Source organism: Drosophila takahashii, chromosome 3R, assembly GCF_030179915.1.
Source record: "Drosophila takahashii strain IR98-3 E-12201 chromosome 3R, DtakHiC1v2, whole genome shotgun sequence".
NCBI classification, from domain to species: Eukaryota; Metazoa; Arthropoda; class Insecta; order Diptera; family Drosophilidae; genus Drosophila; species Drosophila takahashii.
In genome coordinates, this window is record NC_091681.1 from 8,375,054 (window position 1) to 8,392,381 (window position 17,328).

At 39.5% G+C, this 17,328-nt stretch overlaps 1 protein-coding gene across 2 annotated transcripts; it reads left to right on the forward strand.

Annotated features, from left to right (window-relative positions):
- The first annotated feature begins 1,851 nt into the window (after positions 1-1,851).
- Positions 1,852-15,648, forward strand: Gasp (Chitin binding Peritrophin-A domain-containing protein Gasp). Of its 2 annotated transcripts, none has more exons than XM_070217574.1 (5): positions 1,852-2,043; positions 8,564-8,773; positions 8,928-9,116; positions 9,178-9,388; positions 15,492-15,648. In XM_070217574.1, the coding sequence occupies exons 1-5, from the start codon at positions 2,001-2,003 to the stop codon at positions 15,544-15,546; spliced, it is 708 nt and encodes a 235-aa protein (XP_070073675.1). In that variant the 5' UTR covers positions 1,852-2,000; the 3' UTR covers positions 15,547-15,648. The 2 variants fall into 2 exon arrangements, with proteins under 2 accessions (XP_070073675.1, XP_016993482.1); XM_017137993.3 differs by lacking the exon at positions 15,492-15,648 and adding an exon at positions 9,969-10,604 and having other exon boundaries at positions 1,855-2,043.
- The last annotated feature ends 1,680 nt before the right edge of the window (positions 15,649-17,328 follow it).

Here is a 17,328-nt window from a genome sequence, read left to right on the forward strand (position 1 = left end):
ACTTATTTGTCAATTTTTTTAAAAAAGTAACTCTTACTTGCGATCCCTGAAAAAAAATTTTTTATTATTAAAAAATAAATAAAATTATTTATTATAAAAAACTGCAGTCAAAACGTCCTTTTTCGATGATGACTTTTCTACCCTCGTTCTTGGTATTTGTTTAGTTGATACAGATACAGATACTTTTTGCTCAGTGCTCTGGGTTCGACTTGCCATCATCGTCAGCTGTAATTTCATATTCTTCCTGCATTCCGAAACCTTGAATCACATTTCTTGCATTTAATTGCAGACATTTTTTTGCGATTTTGCTTCTTGCCACTCGAAGGCGCCGCTGAGTGGCTGCCGTTGACCGCCGAGCTGGGTCAGTTTTAATAGCGGCAGCCACAACAACACATCGAGCAAATAGCAGCCCCAACAAAAACAACTGGCTGGCCTACCTTTTACTGGCACGCACTGCATTCGAGATGACGGCCTGTTTTAAATGCCAGCCAGTTGAGTGACTGTGACTATGGGCTAAATGGCTCTCGACGTTTGTTTATTTTTATTTACTTCGCAGGGGCACGGGAGATCGATGCATAATTCGAATTGCATTGCCACCGGTTGACCATCGCATTAGGAAATCATGCTAATGTAGTTGATTAACTTTAAGCTATGAGTTTCGCTTGCAACAGCCAACGCGACGTATACGCAATTTCTACATTGGATATTACCTTTCCAAAGCGGAATAAAAAAAAAAATTAGTTACAGTGTATAAAAGAGTCATATTTTGCGGAGTTACCAAACAAAAAAATAGTTGCTACATATTTTTATTGATATCAGATTAAGGTACTGAAATATTTCTCTATTGCATTTACCTTCTACTGACTAGCAGAATTTCTTAATAAGACATCCAAACCAAATAAACAATGTTTAAAATAATTAAAATTTAACAAAATATAAACTAAAATATTTGACGCCCGAATTAGTGTACATTTTGTACACATTCTTATATATTATTTATTTTACGAAGATTGTTGGAAAATATATTAAAAGTTTTTAATTACTATCTGTATAAAATGGACAAAAGAACAGTCTGTGACTGAAATGTACTATAATATAGAAATAAATGACTCACTCGCAAAACTTACAAAGTTCAACCACGAATCTAACCATCTTCTAGTTAGCAGGAAGCAGAGGCAGCATTGTCAGCTAGAAAATAATTAGGAGTAGACAAAAAGTTTATAAATAAACAAAGACTCGAGTAATGTAGAGCTCGTATGATTCATTCGCAGAAAAGGTGAAGTTCAGCCATGAAAAAAACTACGTATCTTTTGGATTGCAAGATGCCGTGCCCTCAGCCGTGATTAGTTGCAGATACAAATTGAATGCGAGTTGCCCACAGTCACACTCACACACTTCACACTCACAAAAACAGTGCTGTGAACTTTTTCAGGCAAAAATTCCATTTGCAACACCCACCTTAAAAAAGTACATAAAAAAATAATAAAGAAAAGGAAAAATGCAAAGCGCAGGCAGCCGGAGTAAAAAAAAAGAGAAAAAAAAGATCAATTGACAAATGGTTGGGCCACAAAACAATAGACGCCGGCGTCGACGTGGGCAGCGCGGTCGGCGGCGCTGCCTGCATACAAAACAGGTAAGTTGAGGTAAGCGAAGGTGGAAAAAGGCCAGAGAGAGTGAAAGAGAGAGGTTCGGCCACGTAGCGAGCGAAAAGCTGGCTGCTACAAATACCGTTGCAATGCCGCAGCCTCAGCCGCTGCCTGCGCCGACGCCGACGCCAACGCCAACAGCGGCGCAGACGTCTGGATTGTTCGCGACGTTGCGCATGCGCAGCGGTATAAAAAGCTACCGTCCACCAGAAACCACACACATTTCAAGTCGTCGGTGCCAGTGGAGCGCAGTTTTCAGTTTCAGTTAAAAGTTTCAGTCTCAGTTTTTTCAAGTGCGGTTCCGTCGGTTCAAGTCCCGATCCCAACTAAAAATCAAATAACTACACTCGCAAAATGAAGAAGTTTTTCGTTGTGTTTGTGGCATTATTCGGAGCCGGTATGTATATTTAGCTAGCTAAGTGAAATGAATAATGGCGAGTGGAAATGGAAAATGCTTTTCCGCTTGCGCAACATGAAGGACACTTGAGTGCTGAAAGTGTCAGTGTGCAAAAATCGAGAGTGTGCTTGTGCAACGACGGGTAAATCAACTATCACTGCTCCATTTTTACCAGCGATCGAAAATGAAACGAAATCGAGCAGCGAAAAGCGAGCAGCGTACAGCGAAAAGCTGGAACGAAACGAAAAGCGAAGCCGAGCCGAGGGAAATGTAATTAAGCAAGTCTCAGCCCAGCCTGACTTTTCCACGCAGATACACAGATATGGTTACGATGCACAGTATCTGTATCCATGCATCTGTGTATCTCCGCATCTATTGGTTTGGCTCAGTTCGGTTGGTTCGATTTCATTACCTCATCGAAGCCGCCTTAAAAGCTGGGAGAGGTTACAACAGCGACGATCGTCTGGCTCGGCTGCAACTCGATTGCGAAATCGGTCTCGGTGTTGTAAGCGATATTTAGATTCGGGCTGCATTAGATAACCAGCAGAAAAAAGACTCGGATTTCTGGCATTAATTTCGCACACTCTAATGGGGAGTGGTCGAGTCGAGATACGCCAATTCTGACATTGACATTGAAAAGCTCTTTAGATAGCCGCCACAAAGATGCCTAATGGATGAGCTACAACTGGGCTAGGCTTAGGAATTTTAACTACGCAACCGTCGCAGCCACTCCCCAAAATACCCAATCCAAATCCAAACCCGTTCGCTTTTTGGTTATTCAACCTAAAAATGCTTGCGAATTGCGTGCCATGCATTTTTTCTGCCAAGTCGTGCATGGCCGTAAAAGCAATTTCGCTGCTAAATTTTAATTACCAGCAATTTCCAAGTTATTAAACTTAACAACGGCCTGAAACATAAAGGCCTTAATGGGCCCATTTTGATGAAAAGCCGCCGTGCATTGTCAAGTTCAAGTTGGCATTAATTATGCAACGGCACTTGCCAGTTCAACTGCTCACTTGTTCGCTTGTTCGGCTCGACATTAAAGGCCGGGCTTCCCTTTAAGTGGGGGTCGAAAAAGTTACAGCCAGCCTGCTAATCGCGGCGATAAACAATTTAAGCGGCCAAAGATTTCCGAAAAACGAGAGCGCACACAATAAATTTCCGCATTTGACTCTTGATTATATTTTTCCCTTCTTGCGGTTCGGTATCGAAAACTAACAGCAACCGCAGCTGCAAAAAAAGAATGTGGCCAAAGACAAACAAAATAAATTTTGCCATTTTTCTATTTTTCTGTTGCCTGTGTGGCAAGGGGCTGTAGCGAGTCACGCTTGAAAAGTTTTTATTTTGTGGCAACAAAAGGGCCGCTACAACCGACATGCAACTGGATGTGCCGAATTCTATAGGTTGCATTAGGACAGCACACACGCGCCCGGCTATCTATGCTGATTTATGGCCAACAGCGGGGAGGGCCAAAAACAGCGCTTTTAAAACTCAATTTGCATGCCACTTTTGGCGGCGACCGCCAAGCATTGAAAATCAATTTTTCTCAGAAGCGCCATCGTCGATGCGTTAAATTTAAAAAAAGTCATATCTATTCAGCGGTAAATACATGAATGGCAGCTAAGTCGTCTTCTTGGGCTAACGGATTTATTGTTCGATCTGTGACAAGTCAAAACTATTGGGGATTTCGAGAACACTGCACCCATGTCAAAAGTTCAAAGCAATAAAAAAAAGTTTGTGGGATGAAAACATTTAAAAAAAATGTAGCTGAAAATATTACTTAACATAACCAAAAATAAATAGGGGAGAGGTCTGTAGGTTGAGACAGTCTGTAAGTTGAGACACTCAATTTTCTCAAAACTTTTACACTAAAAAAATATTTCTTATTTTTTTTTTTAGTCCTTTTTAGTGACAAAACTTTTGGGGAAAACATTATAAGCCAGGCTCTAGCCAGATTTAAGCTGTGAGAGTCGTGTACCATTTTGCACCAAAAAAGTTGTTGTCTACTTTTTTCAAAATTCCATTTAAAATTAATAACGTCCTTAAATTAACTTGGAAAGAGATTTAAAACATTAGTATATTAACTGTTAACTAATTAAAAAAAGAATCAGCTTAATGTGACAGTCAGAACAAAAGTTATTAATTTTTTCCCGAAACATCCCATTTTGTGTAAGTTGAGACACTTTGAGCGTGTAAGTTGAGACACCCGTTTTTCATACAAAAAGGCCTGAGGCCAACAGAGGTCGCTTTCTGCCTAGTACATTTCTTTGATATTAGGGGAAAAGTGAATGTTCAAAGAGCCTTTTGATTTTGATTGTTATTTGGTCTAAGTTCTTAAAAAATGGATGGGAAATGATTTAGGACGAGCTAAAATTGATTAAATTAACATAAATAAATAGTTCCTTATAGTTTGGAGTACTTTTTGTGTGAGTATTATTGACTTTAAAAAGTGTCTCAACCTACAGACCTCTTTTTCAAATTGTCATTTTTTGGCACTTTTCAAAAAAAAATATTTTTTAGTTTTCCCAAGGGAAAAAAAAAATTTTTTTTGCTTTATTTTACAGCTAAAAGACTAAGCTTTCGATCGGTACCTAACACGTGAAGTTTCAAAAGCGAATGTCCAAATGGGAGACTAAAAACAAAAGGTGTCTCAACCTACAGACCTCTCCCCTACTTTTTAAAGATTACATTTTGCCAGCAATGAAGGATATATGCTATTAAATAAAATATTTTAGCTAATTAAATTGAGTTTTGTTATCTACTTTTTCATTAATGGAATATTGCTTCTATCTTCAATCCATAATATTATCGAATTGGTGGTCCAATAAAAGACGAAACTGGGTTTTCTGCGCACTTCGCAGCCAACAACTATCGGGCAATAGACAAACAATAGACAAAACAATTCAAACGCAGATTAACCCACATACGGACCGGGCCGACAACAATGTGGGCAAATATTTAAATATCATTACGATGTTGTCGGCGCACCGTATGCAAAAACTGTTTTTGGAAGACGGCAACATTTAGCGGAAATGTTCGAGTGCTGTTGTTGCCGGGTAAATACCTAACGGGCCAAAGGCTCCACAACGAAACGTGCTTAAATGTCAGCAATTTTCTTGATTTATACGGCGGCGATGTCTTGCCAGACAAGAAGACAAACAACGATAAAAATAACACCACACCAGGCGGAGTTACAGCCCGGCAAATGATAGATACACACTTGTGCTGTCGAGTGCCGAGTGCCTCAAAAAGAGGCAACTTGCGATTGGGATTGTGATTGCAACCGCAGGAGCTGGCGGCGATTATGGGTCCGTGTCCTGGTCCTTCATAATGCCTGTGATTTTGTTTGCTAGCATGCCAAATGCTAATGCCCCGCCCCCCGCCGGGGTTCATTGCTCTGATACTGGTATTTATGGGCTGACAACTGAGTTGGCCGGCATGCAAGGGGAATTTGTCATCATTTGTCATGAGACGATACGATTGTCAGCCCTGCAAGGCAACCAAGAGATAAGCAGCTCGGAAAAGGATACTGTTCTTCTTAGCTATGGTATCGATACGCATGTATCACTCGCATCTAATTACTGAATATGGCAATGAATTATTGAAAATCGCACGGGCAATTGCAATTTTGCAATTTTGCTAACGCAGTCATTTGTTAATTTTAAATTATGAATTCATTTGCATCTTGACAGTGTCTGTCATTTAAGTAACACATAAATTAATTTCATTAAAACGAACTTTATAGAGTTTGTAATTTGTGCCAGGCCAGTGTTGTGTACATTTTTGGTTAATTAAATGATTATGTTAATGGACGAGCGGATGTACGAATGATAAACAGCAACTGGGGGTCAGCCAATGCCAATGGTGTGCAATCAACCAATAAGACCAACACAAATGTCGGTTTAACTGTTAAAATGTCAATAAAAATGTATTATTTAAATGCACATAAACAGCGACACCCATCCGCATTGTTTGCGCCAAAGGAGCAAAAAATGTAATTAAGCGCTCCGCGCTGATAGATAAACCAATTATGGCCAAACAGTAAATTAAATAGCAAGCCACACCAGGCAATCAGTCTAACTAGCTTATAAATAATTTGCTGGCTCACGTGGTCGCAGCAGATTGTGCCATATATAGTGGAGCACACACATATACAAATGCTGTATATTGCATTGGCATGCCGGTCAAACTATTTATTTCCAAGGTGCGCCGGGCGGCACCGTCGAGAACAAAAGACAGTTCGATTGCCAGACTTCAGAGTGGGTTAGTAGTTAGTCTAGAATCTGGCCGAACCGGTTCTCGACGAGAATGTGGGCTAGCCGGGGTTTTCGCTTTCATTTTCATTCGTCTTGCGGTCTACTGAATCTAATTTAGCCGTTATGTCATGTCAACAGAATCTCAGCTCTTGTTAGATAAAGAATGGATAAAGAAGCGAGTGATATGGTTAGATGCTATCGCTTTTATTTGAATTCCGGCTAAATGTTAAGTATGTGAGTCACTTTTTGGGTTGGACTGTTGGTGTGGCAAAATACTTTTAAGAAGACTTAAAATACACATAAATTCCCCTAGCAATAAAATCATCGATAAAATCATTTTAAAAGTTTTTTATCCTGCTTCACATTTTTATTAAAAGTTAGAACTTGCGAAATATTATATAAGGAATGCAATCAAAAAAACCTTGATGATAATTTCCTTGCCACCGTACCGTTAGGCTTAACAAAATATTACGCATACGCACTGTGCCAGGTGTCTCAGTAATTGCTTAGAAAACATGTGGCCGGAAGCACACACAGCTGTAAGTGCACAATCATTGCCCGGAGCATGTGTGTGTGCAAAAGCATTAGGACTGCGGTCCATTCCTGCGGCTGTTGCAGAAAACAACAAAGGTGAAACAAAGTTACTGCAGCTAGAGTAGCGAAGGCTACTGGGCTATCTGGCTAAGTGCTCGCCAATGGCCGTCCTCCAACCGTGAAACGCCCGGCTAATTGATGTCGCAGACTTATCTCACAAGACTCCCATAACAAGCGGCGATAAATTAGAATGCCTTGAATTTAAAAATTATAACAAACGTGCCAGCTGCGTTATTAAATTCAAATTTAAATTGAAGCTGCGATCAAACTGCGTAATTAACAAAATTACAATAAACAAATGCGAAGCGCAAAACGTAGAGCGAATAAACAAGCAATGGTTTTTTTTGTAAATCGGAACTGGCTAAATGACTGCCTAAGCCAATCATATATGTATGGCAAAAATGAATACGCAGCGAAAATAACAGTTTTTAATTAAAGTCGGCAAATAATTTTATGGATGCCACAGTTTTGATTTATTCGAGGCTCTTTCGCGAGCGTGGCCACTGCGTAAATGTAAAATTTGATATTTGATTAGTTTACACACAAAATGAAAATTGCATGTTGTTTATGCAGGCCAACGAATCAGTTGATTTTTCTATGTTTTCATTCAATTGTTGCATTCATGCGGTTTCCCAGGCGCTTTGCACCTGCTTTTGTGGCGCCTAACGTGGGGCCAGTCCGCGAGCCTTCTGGCGCCCAACGTGGAGCCTGACCCCGGACTTAGCCCACGGCTTAGGCAATTGATGCGCACTTTTGATTGAACAGTGAACATGAACATTGGAAATGAAACGTGACCGCAACTCTGCGGCTTTGCAATTAGATTATCACACACACACATGGGCCATCAATGGGGGGCGAAATTCTTTTCAATGCCAGACTGCACGTGGGTAATTATTTTTTGACTGCTGCCATTTGATTTTCCATGCCGAATATATAGAAAATGCCGGCAAATACCGCATTAGTTAGTTGTACAAATGCAATTTAGTTCGTTACGCCCTGCGGTTGCATTGAGCTCAGCTTCCACAAAAACAGACGAGCGAGTGGTGCAGATGTAGATGGAAAAGGAGGTGGCGGGGGATAAGTCCTTGGTGGCGCATTTCAGGTGCTTCAACTCTCTGTCACAGGGTTCGGTGTAATTCCATACCCAAAAACGAGGGAGAGAAAAAAACATCGCACGAAACAAAAGTAAATGCAGTTGGCCCTGAGCTGTCAGCGATCCGTGTGTGTCTACGACTGCTGAAAGTTGCCTTCGAGATTTATTGGCAACCGTCGTCTCTCTGTCAGACATCAGACTTTTTAAAGTGAATGCCTTTTGGGCCAGATGACAAATGGCCATGCCCAGCGACATCATCGTCGAGTCGCCTTGCCATCATAATGATAATAAGCATCTTGGATACGTGTGTATCTGCATCTGCTTGGCTTGCTCAATCGTTGGGATTCCTTATTTCGTCTATGATTTTCCTTGGAATGACTGTTTGGGTTCATTTGTAACTCAAATTTTTGGACAACAATAAAAAAAGGAAAGGCCACGTGTCGTACGTTAGATTACACAAAAAAATATTCGCTATTGACACATAGCTTTTTGTACACTGATTCAAGCGGACCGTGTTCGTTTAAGATCCAATTGTAAACTTAACACATTTTTGATAAAATTTCTATCGTTGTTACAGCTGTGGCCCAAAGTAGCTTTAAATGTCCCGATGACTTCGGATTCTACCCACACGATACGTCGTGCGACAAATACTGGAAGTGCGACAATGGCGTTTCCGAGCTGAAGACCTGCGGCAACGGTCTGGCCTTTGATGCCACAGACTCAAAATACCTCACCGAGAACTGCGACTATCTGCACAACGTGGACTGCGGCGATCGCACAGAGCTGGGTAAGTTGTCACTGAGACAAGATAGAACGCTATAGTCGCGTTGGTGTCCCGACTATCTAATACAAATACAAATATAAAAATACAAAGCTTATTAGAGTAAATAAATGATTTTATTTTTGTAAATCAAGCTAAAATCTAAATTTCTTTATAATAGAACCCCCTATTACCACTCCCCACTGCTCCCGCCTGTACGGCATCTTCCCCGATGAGAACAAATGCGACGTTTTCTGGAACTGCTGGAACGGCGAGCCCTCCAGATACCAGTGCTCCCCCGGATTGGCCTACGATCGCGATGCTCGCGTGTGCATGTGGGCTGATCAGGTGCCCGAGTGCAAGAACGAAGGTGAGTTAGAAATACTCAAGCGAGTGCTAGACCAAATGACTGAATAATCCCATGTCTTCAGAGGTGGCCAACGGATTCTCCTGCCCCGCGGCCGGTGAGCTGGCTAACGCTGGATCCTTCTCGCGCCACGCCCACCCCGAGGACTGCCGCAAGTACTACATCTGCCTGGAGGGCGTGGCCCGCGAATACGGATGCCCCATCGGCACAGTGTTCAAGATTGGAGACAGCGATGGCACTGGCAACTGCGAGGATCCCGAGGATGTTCCCGGGTGGTAAGTTGAAATTTATTTTAGCAACTGCTCCCTAGGCTGGCACGTTTTTGATTTGTCTTGCTTTGCACTCCGAAAATACAAAATTTTAACTGTATAGGGTTGCGGGGATCGTCGTTTTCGGATTTTCCCATTTATAATAAGAAAATCTAGTTCTGATAAATTAGAAAATACGACATTTCCCTTCCGATAATTGGAAATTCTTTCTCTATGATAGTCCAAATGTCCAAGTATCACACCCAAGTCTCAAGGTACCTAAAAAAAAAGCTTCAATTAAATTATGGGATACCATATATCGATGGCTACTTTGAAAAACCTTCCAAAGTGATAAAATTTTTAAGGATATTTCTGATTTTATGAATTAGAGGTGTTCAAGCCACTTCCGAAATACCAATAGTAGTTTGAGTTCTTTTGCCACGCTTGCACCGCTCAACATCCAACACCCATCATCTATCACCACACTCCTCACCCTTTAAACTTGCACTCTCCACTGTCTATACTCAATACATGTCACATCTCACATATCCATATCTCTGGCCTATTCTGACATATCTCTTTACCTTGGTCCCATTTACAATTACAGCGAAGACTACTACGGCGATCTGGATTTGAAGAGCATCCGCAAGAGCGAGCTTCTAGCTGGATTGAACAGTGAAGGTCGCACTAAGGGCGCGCAAAAAACCAAAGCTGCCTCCTCCTCCTCCTCATAAACATAACAACTACAACAAGAACCTACAACTTTAACAACAATAACTAAACAACAACAGCAACTACAACTACAAAAACAATACAACAAGATCAATCAACTCAGATTCCCAGTTCCCATCCTGCCAAAAATCCAAACCTTCACATCACCATTCAAATGAAAATCAAACGAGATAATACTCAGCCTCAAGTCAAAATTCGAATCACATCAAAAACTATTTTCCTGCCATGTTCGTTTTTCTCAGTTGACTTCTGTACTGTTTCTAATTTATGAATCTATAAATCTCACTCGTTTCGTCTGAGTCAAACTGTTGGTATCTTTTCATGTTTCTGTTTTCAACATTTATAAAATATATCGAAATTGCCACGCAAATTTAGGCTCGAAGAAAATGACACAAAATTTTGTAAACAAAATATAGAGAACATCGAGGAATGAAAGAATCGTTCAAATTGAAGCGTAAAATTTAGAGATTTGTACATTTAAGTGATCCTTGTTTATAAGCTTATAATTTTATTTTATACATAAAAACAAAAAACAAAAAAATATATAAAAAAAAAACAAACAACCTGGTTGTCTTCATAATCAATTTTGATAAAACACTATCATCTTTAGGCATTCTTTAAAGTATTTGCGGACAAATAATTATATGGCTTGTGAAGGTTTCTTCACATGGTAACTGTATTTATAAAAGAAATTTAAAAACACAAATATTTTTTATTGCAATAATCAACACTTTGTACCAAACATTTTTCTCCTCTACAAAATCAATTTGGCAGAATCCAAAATCATGCGCGGATCCACTGGGGGATGGGGAAAAGCATCCCCTCTAGTAAAAAGTACAAAGAAATTGAAATTTAAAAAGTATGCAAAAAAACATTTGTTTTGAATGTGTCGGCCACTGCCAAAAATTATACCCGTAATACGCAGATTAAGAATTATAAGTTCACGTAGTGACGACAACTATATATAGCCGCAGTATTGAAAATATGCCCAGATGGTACGATCATAACAATCGAAAGGACGAAAAATGCTTGTATATTCGACTTAATAAATATACTTTCTAAAATATTCTTTTTCGGCCCGAAGAAATATAATATGATTTTTAAATCAAAATGCTTACATATTTTACTAAAGCAGACCGAATGAGAATATTTTGTAAAGTATTTATTTAGTCGAATATACAAACATTTTTTGTTGATGGTGCGGTTGTCACGAGCCTTTACCTCGTAAAGAGAGTGTATTTATTTTATTCTTGATCAGAATCAATTGCCTAGTAGATTCGTCTGTCCGTGCAGCGTTCATCTGTCGATATCTATCGGCATAACAAAAATAATTTAAATTGCACTATTAGTTAAAAAGTTTAATTGTTGTTGTATTTTTCAATTTTTATACCCGTTACTCGTAGAGTAAAAGGGTATACTAGATTCGTGCAAAAGTATGTAACAGCTAGAAGGAAGCGTTTCCGACCCCATAAAGTATATATATTCTTGATCAGGGTCACTAGCCGAGTCGATCTAGCCATGTCCGTCTGTCCGTCTGTCCGTCTGTCCGTCTGTCCGTCTGTATGAACGCTGAGATCTCAGAAACTACAAAAGCTAGAAGGTTGAGATTTCCCACACATATTCTTTGGCTTCCTACGCAGCGCAAGTTTATTTTAGCCGAGCGCCACGCCCCCTCTAAAGCCCACAATCGCCCACTAACGATTTTAAAATGGGTCCTGCGCCCACATCTTTACAGATTTCCGAGAAGTATAAATGCAATTTTGTTGTGTATATTTATACCTATCGAAATGTAGAAGACATTTTTCAAATCGGACCATTCATTAAAAAGTTATACGCAATCAAAAATTATATATCTATCTCCCTCGCACTCCCTTTAGCTGAGTTACGATTATTAGTCGGGACACCAACCCGACACAGCGTTCGCACTCCCTTTAGCTGAGTGACGGGTATTAGATAGTCGGGACAACAACCCGACTATAGCGTTCTCTCTTGTTTTAATATCCTTTTTAAAAATGTCTATAAAACCAGTGAATAGCGGGTATCTCGTAGTTGGGGAAATCCTACTATATCGTACTCTCTTGGCTCGTTTTACTTTGCTTGTCGTTAGAGTCTGTAAATAATAAGTAAACATGAAACTTTGCCAGCCATATTTGCGGCAAATGAAAAGTTGGCTGCCATTTCGAAGCGACCAGGAAGTCTTTGCCTTCGTCGCCCGTTGACGTCTTTTCAAATGCACAAGAACTTCGTTAATTATTCATTAGATTCTATAAACAAAAACGCGATACAAAAACTTTAAATGAATTTTCAAATTATCAACACAATTGCAGGCAGAACCAGCAACACGCACACATACACTTATACTCACAGATCTACTGAGGGGAAAAGGGAAATGGAAAATGGGAAATAGGTAGGGGGAGGGGGGAAACCATGGGCAGTGGTACCTCGATAAAGGTCCTGGTGGGGCTTGAAATTGGGTAGGGCTTCCTTTTGCCCCCACTAACTCATAAAAGCTGGCAACTTTAACTTTCGCCTGTGTGCGAATGTCTCTGGCTGTATGGGTGAACCTGCGATTGTGTGCATTTATGGCGCACTGGAAAAAAGTTTTAAAACTAATTAAATAAAAATTATAAAACTATACAAACTCAAGGCACAAGTTGTTGCTAAAGGACATTTTCTGCTCTCTCCTGTCGTTCTTTATGTGTGTGGGTGTGTGTAGGATGGCTTTGTGTGTGTCGCATAAGCTCTTTTTGGCATAGAAAAGCCGCGTAAAGAGCTCTCGGAATTTTCGGGCAAATATGAGCATAAAGTCGCCTGCATCCATTCAGTTTGATGTTGCTCTTGGCTCAGCTCTAAATGCCACTCGCCACCTCCCAGTTTCTATTTCCCCCCATGTCCTTGGTCCTTGGAACACACCACACACCAACCGCTGGATGTCATCTTTTACTTTAATATATTTTGGAATGCTCTCGTTGTGGCTGCGGGCTGGCAGTTAAGTGCAGCAAGTAAGCAATCTTCAATTAAAAGTTGCTGCTTCCCCCATTTCGCCATAAGAATCCTGTGTGTCCTGCTTATGTTTGCGGCTAACTAAGGTTAGGTCCGGAAAAAAGGACTCAAAACGGATAACGGAAGTAGTACATACAAGTGTTTTATAAACAAAAATGATTTAAGTTTAACAAAATTACACCAGTGTCCAGAGCGAATGTAATTGCATCACTAAGAGAAAATTTTGCAGAATGAAATAAATAAATGATAAACTATGTGTTGGAGGATATAGGTATTAATATATATATCCAATTATAATTATAAGAATCGTTACATACACCCAAAAAACGTTGATATAAAACAATGATCGATCTTACGTCATGTGGTATCAATTCTGACTTGATATGTGCGAAATGTAAACAACAGGCCAGTGTCTTTTCCCCTTCCACCCGTGCGACTCTAAGCGCTATCTCGCTCTATTTATTTGAAGTCATAAAATCTCCGGCATAGAAATCTGTATTGCACGGTAAAAACGATATGCCAGAAATGTACCATGGGCATATCAATTTGACCGAAACGTGTTTTTTTTTTGTGCGTAACTATTATAATATGCTTTTCCTAGGAATGTAACTCTATATAGACAAAAGGCCAGAAGAGGAATTAAAAAATCCCATTTTACTTTTAAACAAAGCAAAGCGAGATTTCTTGATTTGTTACCTCATATCTCATACATGAACTTTTTTCGATAATTGGGTGGGTATTAACTAAACCTACTTAAGACTTATATTTCAAAGGACCAAATACCCGATTTTATTCTCCGTGCAGCAGTAGCAACTGGGAAGCAGTAGAAACTGGGCAGCAGTAGCAACTGGGCAGCAGTCTTTTGCTAACCGCAGTGCAGATACGAGATGGGAAACACCCTGACGAACAGACACTGTGGGGAAGTTGAGTAACGGGATAGTAACTCTTGATGGATAATAGCCAGCGGACTGCTCTGTGAGTCTGTCCGCCTGGCAATGAAATCCTTTTAACATTTTGACTCTAATTAATTTTAATGATGATATAAACGCACAGGCAGAACATAAAACTAGAGAGCAGGCAAAAGTTATGAGCCGGCAACTGCTTGTCAATATATATATAGCGGGGGCAAGAACCTGGGGTACAACATCCGAGGGATCTAGGTTGGCCAAGAAATCCCCGAAAAGAACGAGAAGCGTAAATAAAAGAAAAACAATTTGGACCGCTAAACAAGAGCCATATTTTGCAGCTTACACCCCCTCACCGACTACTGGCCCTACCATCATGATCCGCATCTCCATCAGGGCGGCGAATAAGCTGCTACATTTATGGTGCTGACTTCTCAACAAGGACCCAGTGCTGTCCTTGGTTTTTGGTCAATTCCATTTAATTTAATTTAATAGCCTTGCGCTTTTTGTCATTCGCTGCCCAGATCCGCACACACAGCGCGCATTTTATATGAAGCCAAGTGTTCAAATCCACACAGAGAAAGTAGTAAGAGTTAGAAAATCCATTTGATTTATTTTTGCAAAGTAACTAGATTACCCTACGAAAAAAATCAATTTATATAAATTGTAAAACTCTAATCACATTTTTTAAAGAATATTTATTAAATTAAAAAAAAAGTTTTTTTTTCTCGTTTTATGATTTTTATAAAAATTTAAATCAAGTTTATTATCTTTATTTGCGTTCAAAAAAATAATTAAACATTTTTTAAATTTGTTGCAACACTTTTTATAAGTGTGGCGGATTGTGGAGGATAAGAGGACATGCATGTAGCAAAAGCGTGCCTCGCCTGTTCATCGCCATCGCACTTGTCCTTGTTGCCTGCGCTTTAAAGGCAATTTGTTGTTCGCTGATAATGTTGTTATTGCGGCCAGAAGGCAGCCCAGCCAGCGTCTTTTAATCCTTGACGTCCTGTTGCTTTACTCTGTCTCTTTCTTTCTTTCGGCCTCCCCCCGTTCGCGCTATTCCATTTTATCTGGTCAGGCCACAAATCCTTGTGAGCCGGCTGAACCCCTCCCGTCCGCAGTGCTCGTAACAAGATTTTAACAATATTATTTTTAATTACGGTTTTAATAAATATTTCCTTTGTCAATTTACAACACAAACCGAGGCGCTGCTCAGGGCTTAAGCAGAAACCCAGGGAAAAACAAAACAGAAGTTGGACGCACAAAAATAAAATTCTTTTTGCGTTACCTAATCAAATTCTCTTGACTTGTTAACCATGTACATACATGGCATAAATTCCTCGGAGCGTGACTGGCAAGAGACAAAGCAATTTAATTAAACAAATCAGAGCTGGGCCAAGGAAACCCCTAAAACCGAAATTTCCCTTTGACTGTTATTTAGCAAGAATTTTTATTTATTTAATACTTCCCGTTTCTGCTTTTTACAGCGAGGATTACTATGGCGATGTAGACCTAAAGGCTCTGAAAAAATTGGGCTTTTAAAAATACACACACAGAGACTCATAGCACACACACAAAATTTAAGTCACGGCAGTTTGAGGCCTGAAAGTCAATGCATCAAGGCAAGAAGACAAGCGACAAAAGGAGCCGAAGGATGGCGAAGGATCAGAAGGAAACCACAATAACAGTGGGCTTAAAATGCTTGCCACATATACACTCAGAAAAAAATCTGTGGCCCCGGACTTCTGAGCACAAAATGCTTTATTTTGAACCTATCCCTTTAATGAATATTATAAATTCATGGCTCAGATGGATGTATGCTAAATAAGGGCCAAGCATATTTTATTTGAGCACAAAACTTTGTCACATTTTACAAATCTTTTGATCATTAGGTATGTGATACCTCCATTTAAGAGTCAAGTACTTTATATATTTTTTGAAGATAAAAATAAATAGGCGCAGAATTGTTCCTTGATTTTTTCCAGTGCAAACACACAGCTCTCAAACACACGCATACCACAGGTATAAAAAAGTGGAAAGTATGCACACAGAATACATAAGAATCGTACAGTTGCTTTTAAAGACTGAGCACAGAATAACCCCAAGAACAAACCGATGGACAAATAGTCGAAAGTGCACCACAGCATCTTTAAGTTGAAGTAATAACTAAAGTAACCAATTACATTAGCTCTGGATCGAAGACCTTTATGCTTCGTAGGAATTCTGAGAAACCTTTGAAGAGGCGGTGGCGAATTCCGCGTATTCCATGGTTACCACAGTGGCCGCAAGTCAAATTTAACTTATTTAACTAAATACTCAAGAAACCACACACCCCACCCACAATTCCCATACTCGCTAATAACTTCAATGTATTGTACATAAATAGATACAGTTTAGGATCTAAGTTAACAGCAATGTATGTAAATGTGAAATAAAAATACACGTTTTGTTTTAAGTTTTTAATTTTATTGGTTGAAGTTGATCTGCAAAAAGTGTGTTTTTTATCTTAAATGGCTTAATGTCTTTTTACTCTATATTAAAAAAACATGAAAGAATGCTATAGTCGGGTGCCCCGACTATCAGATACCCGTTACTCAGCTAAAGGGAGTGCGAGGGAGATGGAGATATGAAATTTTGACCGGGCATAACTACATTTCGATAAGTATAAATAAACACAACAAATAAACACAAAAATAAAAATGTTGGCGCCAGGCACATTTAAAAATCTTTTGTGGGCGATTAGAGGGATGCATTTTAACGTATAAGAACGAAAGACTTCTTTGTTTTTGTATTGTTTTATTAAATTTTGCAGAAAGTAATGGAGGTCCCATGACGAAACTTTCAGGAGCCAACAAGCATTACACAGGTCAACAAAATGGACTTTATTAAAAGGTGCAGGCTTATTGGCATTAAAACATGTTAATATAGACGTATATAAGCATATCTGCATACTTAGTTTTCGCGTTTAACGGGTGGTATTTGGGCAATCGCGGTTTGAAAAAAATAACAACATTTAATTTTTTGATTTAAGATATCTTCGAGGGTCTGTGCTCAGTTGTAATAATACCTATGCCAAAAAATTGCTTAGATGCCCTTCTACATTATTGCACTTAAGGTGCAATAGAGTTTGAAGCACATACTCCACATTGTTCACCGTGACGCACATATCATCGGAGCATCGGAAGGGACCCTGTTGCTCGTAGTAACCACCTTGGCCACCACTGTTGGCCTGTGTTATGTATAAAACAATATATTATTTTTTTATAAATATTAAAAATGCCGATTTGCAGAAAACCGGGAATGATATATGTATGATGGTACAGT

Bases quoted from the DNA above. Each gene is read 5' to 3' on its own strand.
- Gasp (XM_017137993.3), top strand. From the start codon at position 2,001: ATGAAGAAGTTTTTCGTTGTGTTTGTGGCATTATTCGGAGCCG. The intron at 2,044-8,563 runs GTATGTATATTT...TCGTTGTTACAG, and splicing joins TGTGGCATTATTCGGAGCCG to CTGTGGCCCAAAGTAGCTTT. The intron at 9,117-9,177 runs GTGAGTTAGAAA...CCATGTCTTCAG, and splicing joins GCCCGAGTGCAAGAACGAAG to AGGTGGCCAACGGATTCTCC.